Raw genomic sequence first — 11,693 nt, forward strand, 5'->3', positions numbered from 1 at the left:
ACCATCTCAAAACTACCTTTTTCTGATTGAGAATGTTAAAAAAGCTCGTCTCTTTTGTCGACTTCACTTCGATGTGTAAGCTTTTGAAATGCTTAAATCATCCAGCCTTGGGTAAAACACATCTATTTGGATCAAAATGATGGCTTTTCATCGAGGTGTACTGCACAATGAAGGCATGTTTACTGAGGTCTATAAAGGTCATCGATTCTTTAATCTAAATTGGTCACAATATGTATTCAGATCCTCAAGACACTTGATATATATAGGCCTATGCTTTTCTGTTTGTTTAACAATGGATGTTAAAGTCATAACATTTAGAAGACCAAAAAGCATAGGCCCCACGTGCACTTCCTGGTTTGTCCACAACCAGAGGTCACTTGTGGAAAACCAGCTGGAACTATATTCTGATGGGGCCTGCTATGGCAAAGACATGGTTGTGACTTTGTCTTCCGTATGGTAAGTACCGAACGCTCTGTCTCAGCTAACCAGTCGGTTTTGGGATTCCGACTGAATGGTGACATTAAGCTGTAACACATGTTTTAAATTTGTCCAGGATTTCTAACCCACAATTTTATCCTGAGCACTTTCATTTTCATTTTCATTTCATGATTCCTTCCTTCAGTAATAACACACACATTATCATTCTGCAGGCTCTGGTAATGCGAAGATGATCGCTGCATACTTATCCGAAATGGCCCAATTCTTGGACATTTACCCCTCTAAGGGCGCATCTCAATATTCCGAAGTTAGTTTAATCGTTAAATGTGGATAGAAAATGGGTAATATGAATAAAGAGTACCAAATGATTATCTAAAACTCCATGTACATGTATATTTACACTAGGCCTTTCTCTACGAAATTGAAGTTGAAGTATTTGCTAGGCTTTGTTCATATCACCCAATGTGTTGGCGACACCAAGTTGTCCGATTGCCATGACATCCTGTTCCGGCTTGCAATGGCCTTCGTGTTGATTTCGTAAGAATTAATGAATCATTATTTGATCGATGAAACTAGAGTATTTTCCTCGTACAACCATGGAAAGTTTCGATGGACCACAGGCCCATGAAGCCCAGTGTGCGGGATTATCGGGCAAAACAATGGGATGAGCCAGGAAAGGAGGTATGAGAAGGGATATCTCCTTTTCTGGCCTATCCCATTGTTAAACCCCGATAATCCCGCTAACTATAGGCTTCAGGGGCCTGAGGATGGACTGAATGATCTGAGGAGAGACTATTCTATCGGCGAATTAAATTCGGGTACCTTATAATCTGACCTATCTGGCTTCTGCCGAGTCGGGCCTTTACCTTGATTCATTGCATTTCGATGACCAGGTCAAATTTAATCTGTTAATTGGTTGGGTGGTATTTCTAAACCATCACAATTCTTGCTTTACGACAGTTTATCAGTCATGTTTTAAGCACTATCAATATTGAAACAAGATAATCATATACTTATTGCTAAATGTGATCATCATTTTATCATCTGCTTTAAAAGTACATGTTAACTATAATGAACCTTCCGACGTCAAAAGGTATTATTGAACATCCTACACTATAACAACGTAAGAAGTCCTGATTTGAGCTCCGCCCTCGTCCGCAGCGGACGACAGTTTCGTGGAGGTCCGTAAAAGCCTACTACATTGGCGGTCGGTAGCTAGGCTGTCAACAACAGATTTGATATATCACGAACTTCATTACACTATAGAATTAACATAGAATATAAATATTCCGTGGTTGTCGGTCTTAATAGATAGTCCAAGTGATAGTAGAATGATTACTGCTAGAAGACAGTTGCAGTGGGATTAGGGAGTTATAGAGACATTTGAACAGCTGAGGACGGCCGAAGACAGTCAATGACGTAAGACGGCGGGTGTACCATAATATTATGGTCATTATCCGCCAATCGACACCGTCCAAGAGACTTTTAAGCTGAGAATACAAGACGACAGTAGTCTAGAAGACGCGAGAGGGATGGTGAAGGAGACGAGTACTAGTACACGTGAGACCGCATCATGCGGCCGGCAATGTCGCCACACGGAGAAGGTGTTTGATGAGACAACCATAACCCCCTTCGATATCGCGACGAAGCAAATGTTGATCGAGGAAGAAGGGGGCAGGTCTACGCGCATGACCACAGTATTAGCATTCTCCAAGCTAATAGGCGTATTCAAGTTTTCTGAAAGGTCGATCAGATGTATCATGATTTACATCACCTACTGTTGATTACAAAAAATACATGCACATCAGTGTAACAATGGCCATTATATTGTAAATTATCAACTCAAGGTTCTAGATATCAAAGGTGACATGACGATGTTCAGCATCACGTGATATAGTAATAAAATCTCAAGACATGAAATCTCCAGGCAGTTGAATATTATCTTTGATAAGGTTTGGAGGGCAGCATTAACGTTCACATGGCACAACGTAGACGGGAATACGGGCGTGCGGATAAGCGCTTTTACTCGTTTACTTTGGAGCAACTGGCGATGACACCCAAGCCAAGGATGAGCTCGTGGTGTGGGTAGGTATGGTGTGTTGTCAAAGTGGTGCTCAGCAGTAGAAATTTTTTTTATAGGTGTATGAGGTACACAAACAATGACACGTACACGTAACACCGGAACAAATTCCGAACATCCCCACAAAAGGGCTTTTCGCCCCGTCCGAAAGTAAAACATGCAATAGGTGTGGTGATTTACCAGCACTTTCAGACCCGAAAACCACTGCGGGGGAGTGTAATCTGTGATACGACCTGTATGTGATATGTAGATTGCAAAGAACGATTTTATTCCTCGAAATGGGATAAGAATATTGGATACCGTAGGTTCGATTGGCAGTCGGGTTGCACAGCGTCGTGAGTGTTCATAACTAGAGGGGAAGACTCCCTCAGTCTCAAGTTCGCTGGCGGTTCCGAAACTTTTAGGGAGTTAAATGCCAGAATAAAAACATACACGCGTAGCTGGGACTGAGGCAAACACCCTGAATTTCTTCGACATGTCAGCTCGAATTTCAATTCAAGTCCGTGAGCGCCTGACATTGGTGCAAAAACTTCCTGGTCGTGTTTTTCAAAGGATCTCTTTGACTTCAAATGTTCATGAATAGATACATGTAATAACATACCTCGATAAAGCTTGATTTATTTGAAACTCTCAATTGTTTGGGTTTTTTTTGTAATGAATTAGACATGACGGTCGATAAAATCATCGGCGATTTGAAATATTGTGGTGGCCCATGATATGGCACATTCCTCGCATTCATACATTTAGGCCTTCATTCCAATCTGAAGTATGTGAATTCTTTTGGAAGTTGTTTATCTTTTAAAAGCTACATGTATGACTGGTGAGCTGCCCTTGGTGAAAAGCGCGGGATTTATGAACGCAATGCATGGCAGAACTTGTCGGATAAACGAGACGATTAACCAGTTGCATTATAGACGATGACCGTTTATAGACTCTGCCACCGGACAATCTATCCAAGGAACGACGATGACTGTCACATCGGCCATTCCTCAGATTACCTTTATTTTAATTTCAGATGTACAAGTATGTTTGATACCATGACGACGTCATTTCATATAATCGATAACGTGATATGTACCTCTGCCGAGAAAAGGACCTACCCCCACAAGCATTATGTAGGTATAGTTGGCAAACATCCTTTCCAAAGAACCCTACTCCAAAATAGTGAAGTTTCGTAACCCCAATGCACGAAATTTATATCATTTATTCGTTTAATTATCTGTGATACAGATGTTGCTTTTCTTGCAGGTATATTGTCTGAATGTCCAATGGTCTGACGGTGAGGAAAGCGTTATCTATCGGAAATACAGCTCTTTCTTCGACTTTCAGGTAAGGTTAGGCCCATTTGCCCATGTGAATAGAAACGATTTAATAGCGAGTTTCAGGTCTCGTCAAGATGCACAATAACTTTAAGCAGATGACGTGGAGACGTGATGTTATCGTGATCTTAACGTTTGTGTTGGCGTGCCATATGTTGCAACCTCTCTATCATTTGTTAAATGATATGCTTATATTTACATTTGGCACATGGTTTTCAAACTCACCATTGCAGGCACAATTGCGCGACGAATTGAAGACGAGAGAGGATGTGACAGTTCCAGAATTGCCAGGTAATTTCCATGCCTCCCCATATTACACTCCGGACGCAGTGGACCTGCCTCGTCCCTCACCCTAACATAAGAAAGAATAGGATGACGGAATGGACTGCCCCGCGAGTCTAACCCAAATCTGAATGAAATCAATCTGATGTTCGATCTCACCACATTCCTAATACTTGTATAGGTGATGTCGAGGACCAGGGAGAAGATCATCCTCTCACAGCAGGCCATTGTATCGTTCCTTAAATGGTACCGTCGTATTACAACCTTGATTGGCAATTAACAGCAGGGTTATGTTTTAACTCAACAATTTCAGCGTTGCGCCTCTTTGAGAGAGAGAACAGAGTTGGGAAAGACACGGCAGAGAAAAGGCGGAGGAAAATAGAAGATTTTTGCAGGGTAAATATCAGTGTTGTTTGTGGGATTACCAGCTCTTTATCCCGCATAGTACATGTATTTTGAAATGACTCCCACCTTGATCTTTCTTGGCCCGGCGGTCATCAGACAGTCATTGCAAATCAGGATTATTTTTCCTAGTAAAGTTCAATTTTGGACACGCCGGGGGATGGATGCTGATGGTTGACTCCAAACGAAACACACCAAGCCATCTGGCGTTTCCGATTTATATATGTCCGAAGCTATTACATCATGCAGTACAATGCATAATCCTCTCAACTGCCGTCAGCCTACCTGAAACTCGCAAGCCATGTCGAAAACTGCCTTTTCGAAATCTGCCTTCCAACATTTCCTTGATAAAGATGTCCTTGGTGGGGATCAGATTTGGTGTGATGCTACATGTGGCGACGAGTGGCGGGGAGTGGGCACATTATCTTTACTGGCCGCTTGAATCCTACACACAAGCTGTACCTTAAGCTTAATCTTATAAAAATTCTTGCTTTCAGCAAGCATTGAGTCTTCCTCCAGAGGTCATCTGTAAACCGTCTGTGACGTTCTTCTTCGAACAGTTGCCCACTGATAAACTTGGAAATGTCAAGGAGCCGCCAAGTGAAGGGCAGCAGTCACATGGGTGAGCGTTAAAACTAAGAGAGGCTTAGAAGCCATTAAAATAACGATACGCGCTTTGAAATATGGTGTTCGATGTATGAGCTCAGCTTTTGTAATTAAGACTCCTGCATTATTCGAACGGGTGAGGTTCTACATCGTACTTCAAATCAAACGCCGAATACGGAACAGATTCGCGAAGACGTCAGTTCTGGGTCCGCATACGGACAGAGAGAAGTTTCAGCCAACATCCACTATATGAAATGAGACAGAGTCGTTACATCTTTTCTCGGTAAATAGCACTTGAGATTATTTTTACCGTCCTTTAATTGTAAGCACCGACCCTCTTTTATTACCAGGCTAGCCACCAAACTATTAAAGTTTTTCGAAGACAACAAACGGCAAAAGAAATTTCTTACGAAGGGGGCATATTCGTTTTACAAACCTGATAAACAACACAAGCGAAGTAGTAGTATTGGAAACGTGATCGAGAGTGGCCAGTCCCGAGACATTGGCAGTCAGCCGGCCCTGTCTTATCAAACATTTCCCAGCGGCAGTGTTGACCAGTTTCATCCGGACACCTCCCCGAAGACCTCCTCTAGGCGCGACAGTGACAGTGAGGTCCTTGACGGCCAGTGTAAGGTCACTTCTGATTATGACAAGAGAGCGCCTAATGAGATCAGTCTGAAGGAAGGCGACACTGTAGAGGTGGTTGATAAGCTAATTTCAGGTAAGGAACCCATTTGAAATATTATTTATTTTCATCCTCCTCCCAACTCCACCAAGTAAACATTCTGCTGGCACCAGTGGTTTTCAATATACATGTACTCCGCCTCTCGATAATGCCAAGAAAGGGATAAAGTGCTTGCTCTGTCAATGAGAAGTATAATAACGCTTTTGGTTTTCCAAGGTTGGTGGCTCGTCCAGATTGCTGGTGGAGGCACAATCCAACAAGGTTGGGCGCCAGGATCCTGTCTTGAACCAATCGAACCAGTGGACAGCATGATTGTCACCAAAACACCCCATCAAGGTTAGTGTCAGCACGAACCTCTTATCTGAAGACAATAATACTTGGTATCTCGCGATAGACAGCAGTACATGGCCATGGTGACTGCAACTTTTTTTAAAGATGTCAAACTTCTCTATTAAGGACTCCCTCGGGGCTGACAAGTGTTGTCCTTAGCAGAGAGATTTCCTGATTAGACAGGTCAAACAGAATGACAACAACCAATTTGCCTATTTGGGTCCAAAACTACTGAGTCCTTAAGAGAGAGAGGGTGTCATTTCTAGAGAGGTGATTGGTTGCACTTTATAAACATGTTTCACTGTCCGGACTGGAAGAAGCTTTTATACATCATTCTTTGCATTTATTATTGAAAAAAGTTGGTTTACCATTTTGCTTAAGGAACTGGAAGTCTCTTCAAAGCCCTAATTGATTACACGGCACAGGATGACGAGGAAGTCACCTACACAACGGGACAGGAGGTGGTTGTACTCGAGGCGAATATGGATGGCTGGTGGTTGGTCCAGTAAGTTTGTTGTTTGAGTACATATCATCATCGTCATCGTCATCATCATCATCATCATCATCATCATCATCATCATCATCATCATCATCATCATCATCCGCCTCAAAGCCAGCGAAATTCGCTTTGTTACTGGAGATCGGTTTCAATGTAATGCTACATGACGTGGCGGCGCATGGTGGCGAGCGGGATATCATCATCATGGCCACCTAAATTTCATGCCCAAGTTGTCCCTTTAAATAAGTTCCGTCTCTGAATCAATTCCTGTTTGACTCGGGCTAGATTTTCCGCCGTATACCATGGCCAAATAGCCTGTCTTTTCTACTCCAGGGTAAATGGTCGCAAGGGTTTAACTCCTGCTGCAAATTTGGAAGAGGTCATTGATGAGGAAGACGAGGTATGTCAAAATGCCTGGTCCCTTCAGGTTGTCGCTTTTGGATCGTCCCTCACGTTGTTTCTGCCAGAAGATACAAGACAAGTTCCCGCCGAACTTGATGAGAGAGTTAATGTGACTTCAACGTCGAAAATACCTTTAACTCCACTGATCCATCTCGACAAAAGTTTGAGCATAATTTATCAGGAAGAATACATAGTAGATGTACTTCAAATGTCGCTCTGATGACCTTAGTGTTACCTTTCAGAATCTAAACCTCTTGACTATACTATTTTGCGCGCCTTTCCAGTCAGGGTTCAAGAATGTTGATCACGGCTTCGGACCGTGGTCGACCTCATTCTTGACTTCATGTGCTTATAAATGTATATCTGTTTCAGGAAAATGATCTGTATGATTACGTCAGATATATGAGGACAAGTCGGAGGGAGTCCCAATTATACAAGAAACCGCCTGCTCCCAGGCGTTCAAGCACACTCAGAAAGACACAACCTTTGGTAACCATAAGAAATTCAGATATGGACGATTATGCTGAAATTGACGACTTTTCGGTCACCATAGATCTCGGAGATAAAAATAACAGAATGGAGACACCCTCAGCGCTCAAGCCACCTTATGCGAAGCCAAAAGCGCATAGTATTAGTGACCCGTCACGTCCGGTTAGCGAGACGGACTCAATCGACACTGCGGACACGACGGACGAATTAAATTCACTTTACGCTCATATCGACAAAACGAAAAAGATAAAAAAAGGCGGAGATCCGGGTCAATCTGGCACGCGTGGACATAATTATGTGAATTGTGATGTGTCTTCTGGCGATCAAAGACCGACGATTCCAGAGAGACAATATTCCCAGAGTGAATTGCGCGATGGTAACGGATCTGTGAAGGACGGCCGTGATGAGAATGTGGGGAAAGAACAAGGGACGACTGGGTTGACATATATCAACGTGGAGGTCGGATCAAAGTAAGCGTTTGTCTGTACAGCCGTTTTTGTATACTCTATGAAAATGTCGTCTGTCTTAGCTTCTGCGCATTATCTTCGAAACATTTGCATGTCACAGTGGTTTTAGGAGACAATTGGGGAAAGAGACTCTGTCATCAGCGTCAGGACGGTTTGTCCATCCCCCAAAAGCTCGTCATTTGTTTGCACTTGTGTGGTGCATTTTGCTTGTGCTGAAAGTCATAGGTCCAAGGTTGAAATCCTTGTCACATCCTATTGGAAGGATGTGATAGAAAGAAACTTGCCAAAGGACACAGCGATGCCCGGATTGTGAACCGCGACACCAAGTAAACCACTATAGTCGTGCATATGTAGCTTATATCACTAGTTGTCACCATTGTCGTCACTATTTGATCTTTTGATTCTAGAAAGACGCCCCATGATCCGCACCAAGACACTGCAGTCGTATATGCCAAAATCACTCCCGGCCTCACCCTGCCGAATATACCTAGTGAGATGCTAAACCCCACACAAGTGAAGGTGAAGCCTTTAGATGAAACCTTGGATTCACCGCCAACGTCACCGCACTCTCCCAAGGTGGATTCAACCTCGCTGGTAAGGTATATTACAATATATTGTACGTTTGTTGCAGTTCGTACTTGTACACTTCGGACGCCTGGGATCGACTCCGAGAACAGAGTCCGTGGAGAAGGAGGATGCGATCGAGGACGTACTTACCCCCGTTTAACAGGCTGCAGTCCTCGTAATTGTAGCTTGTAGGAATACGAGGATATTACACACATGTGCTCATGAAAGTTGGATAACGTGTTGTCAATAGTTGCTGATAACTCCTTTTAAATGAATTCCCTGTTGCCAAAACTTATTGGTCCCCTTCATACACTCCCGAGGCTGTGGTTTCGGTCACTTAGATGTTTTCGTTGTTAGTTAGACTTCCAGCACTAACCGTCACGGAGGAGTGTGGCATTGGCTTCAGACTTGTTGTTGTTGTCATTGTTGTTCCTTCAGGTAAAAGCATTGAAACCAGGGAAGAATGCTATTATTGATGATCGGGCACATCCATGGTACCTCGGTTACATGTCTCGCCAAGATGCCGAAGACTTTCTCAAGAAGCATGCCAAGCAAAATGAGTTCTTAGTCAGAGAAAGTGTCAAGAAGGTACGACTATAACACCGCCACACCCTAGACTATCAGTGCCTGCGGGCAAAGGTATACTGGAGCTGGGCGATTCGGTCTCCTCTTTTACCATAGTTTTGCGAGGCAGTTTGGGACATGGTTTGCAAGTTTCAGGGAGGCTGACGGTTATCATTTTTCGGTAAAGTTTGTTGCCATTTTGCATGAGAAACGAACAAATATCATATTACCCTACTCGTCCATTTGACGACTCGTGGCATAACGAGATAACTTTAAATCACTGACGCATATCCTCTTCGTTGTTATCTTCAGCAAGGGGATTTCACGATATCTGTCCTACATGACAAGCGGGTGCGACACTTTCGGATAGAGCGGACTTCGGAAGGACAGTACCTGATCGGGAGGCACAACTTCCTCAGAGTTCAGGACGTTCTAAAGACATATCAGAAGCAACCTATGTTCGTGGACGAAAATGATGTTGGTGTGCTTCTCTCTAAACCAGTTTCAACTTCAAGCTTGCGGTTGCCCGCGCTGTAAATATGTGCATGTCATCGACGTTGCATCCTGAGCTTCAGGGCCTTAGTTTATAACTGGACAATTTATGTCGCGCTCAGTATTGTGTGCAAGGGGAGAGACATACGTAACCTGCATGGTATTCGAGGATGTCGTAGTAGTTACTGTATAGCCTGGGATAAGGAAAATATCAGGGGCAAATGATCCTCTTATATCAGTCCTTTAGATAGCTCCTAAAATACACTCACACTGCAGGGCTGTCCCATCGATGATTCACTTCTGTCACAGTATTATATGTTTATCTACCTCCCAACAGGTTCGAACATTCGCAAACATCCAAGGAGCTACACTCCCAAGGCAGTCCAAAGTGTAGATATGATATCAAAACCACTTCCTGGAGAAGTCTGACAAAGTAGCTATTTAGTGGGCGTATCTGATCCCAATCCCATATAGAATTTACCTGGTTTATCACAATCACCCTTGTCTCTATTATACACTTAGTTAAGCCAGTAAATACTTGTGGTGTGACCGAAACCGCTGGTTGGGCTGCCTTATTTTCAACATAAACTCGCTTCGTCTGTATCAAAAAAGTTTCGAATTGTTTCTCGCAGAACGGTTTCTCAAATTGCTTATTTATTACCCAAGAAGTACAGTATTTCTTAGATAGATGGTAAGCATGATTTTGACCGCTTCAAGAGCGGAACCAACTATATATATATACGGACAGTTTGTTCACCGTTTGAAGAAATTTACACACTAAACGTATGTACCTGTCCGCTCACAGGTAGCCTACACTTGGATATCTCAACCTCTATATTGTATTCAATATATGAATCAATGAAAAGTTAGAAATAGATGCGCCTCTGAAATGACATAAGTTAGCCAATAAAATTACAACTTATTTTCAAATGTCTCGTTATCTTGTGTGATTCTAGTGCGACAGAGGAGAAACATGAGATCCTGGCCTTATGTTTCTAGCATCAAGGGTCTCAGGTTTTTAGTTGGGTCTTAGGTTTTTAGTTGGGTCTTAAGTTTCTAGTATCAAGGGTCATAGGTTTCTAGTTTCTAGCATCAAGGGTCTTAGGTTTCTAGGGGTCTTAGGTCTTATCATTCTAGACACCCACGTTTGAGTAAATCGGACACGTATTCTTCTTTTGAGATGGTCCCTGTACGCGGCTGATACGGAACATCAATCGATAACAACTACCACGCGGCTGATACGGAACATCAATCAATCGAAAACAACTACCACAACAGTAGCCGCAATTTTCATTTTTTCATAAAATATGATTCGTGTAAAACCATGTATACTTCAAGCAATTTGTGGATGTAAGTGTCATTGGATGAGGTGTTAAAGTAAGGATTTGCCTCTGTGTGATTATATGCTTAGCTTATGGTACATTATCTCACGATCGCACAGCTAAACAAATTCAAATTGTACTTCAAAACCGGAGAAGGCTCAGCCTCAGGGTGCCTCAAAAAAGCTGAATCTAGTGTCTGTAAAGACACACACCACCTTTACTCCTAGGCCTACCTCTATGTCTATGGTGTGGGCTTCGGCTTGTTTCAAGTTCAAGAAGTATGTAACATACTAACAATGGACAAGCTACAATTCCTCTTTTGTTGTCTTGCGGCGCAGTGTAACGGTCTTGAGATTTTTGGAGTGTCACTTTTACACCCAGGTGGAGGAAGTCACTGGCAGTGCTAGCCTTAATTAAATATAGGCACAACGAATGAAAGAACATGTTTGTTGTGGCCAGCAGTGGCTTCCTCCTCCTGATATAAGGGCATTACCATGCCATCCATAGAGGCCCTTGCACCAGGTGGAGGATGCCACTGCTGGCCACAACTGACAACCAACAAAGGACCGCATGGTCGCACACACCACATGATGTTCTTTTGTTCGTTGTGCCTATAGTTATGTTTGTTTCGGCTAGCAGTGACTCCCTCCGCCTGGTGTAAAAGTGACCATTGTCCATGCCATGATCCAAGATGTTGACCAGTTTTCTGAAGCAAGGATTATAGAATAAGAGTTAAGACTCGTCATCCT

General features: G+C 43.0%; 1 protein-coding gene across 2 annotated transcripts; it reads left to right on the forward strand.

Moving 5' to 3' along the window:
- The first annotated feature begins 319 nt into the window (after positions 1-319).
- Positions 320-10,552, forward strand: LOC135482839 (uncharacterized). 2 transcript variants are annotated; one of them, XM_064763269.1, is made up of 14 exons: positions 320-456; positions 3,534-3,633; positions 3,767-3,847; positions 4,071-4,128; positions 4,433-4,515; positions 5,019-5,143; positions 5,478-5,848; positions 6,029-6,148; positions 6,524-6,647; positions 6,975-7,041; positions 7,416-8,002; positions 8,407-8,593; positions 9,005-9,154; positions 9,443-10,552. In XM_064763269.1, exons 2-14 carry the CDS (start codon positions 3,544-3,546, stop codon positions 9,665-9,667), a joined length of 2,268 nt encoding a protein of 755 aa, XP_064619339.1. In that variant the 5' UTR covers positions 320-456; positions 3,534-3,543; the 3' UTR covers positions 9,668-10,552. The 2 variants fall into 2 exon arrangements, with proteins under 2 accessions (XP_064619339.1, XP_064619338.1); XM_064763268.1 differs by lacking the exon at positions 320-456 and adding an exon at positions 2,385-2,523.
- Positions 10,553-11,693: the final 1,141 nt, after the last annotated feature.

This window comes from Lineus longissimus, chromosome 2 (assembly GCF_910592395.1).
Source record: "Lineus longissimus chromosome 2, tnLinLong1.2, whole genome shotgun sequence".
Taxonomy (NCBI): domain Eukaryota; kingdom Metazoa; phylum Nemertea; class Pilidiophora; order Heteronemertea; family Lineidae; genus Lineus; species Lineus longissimus.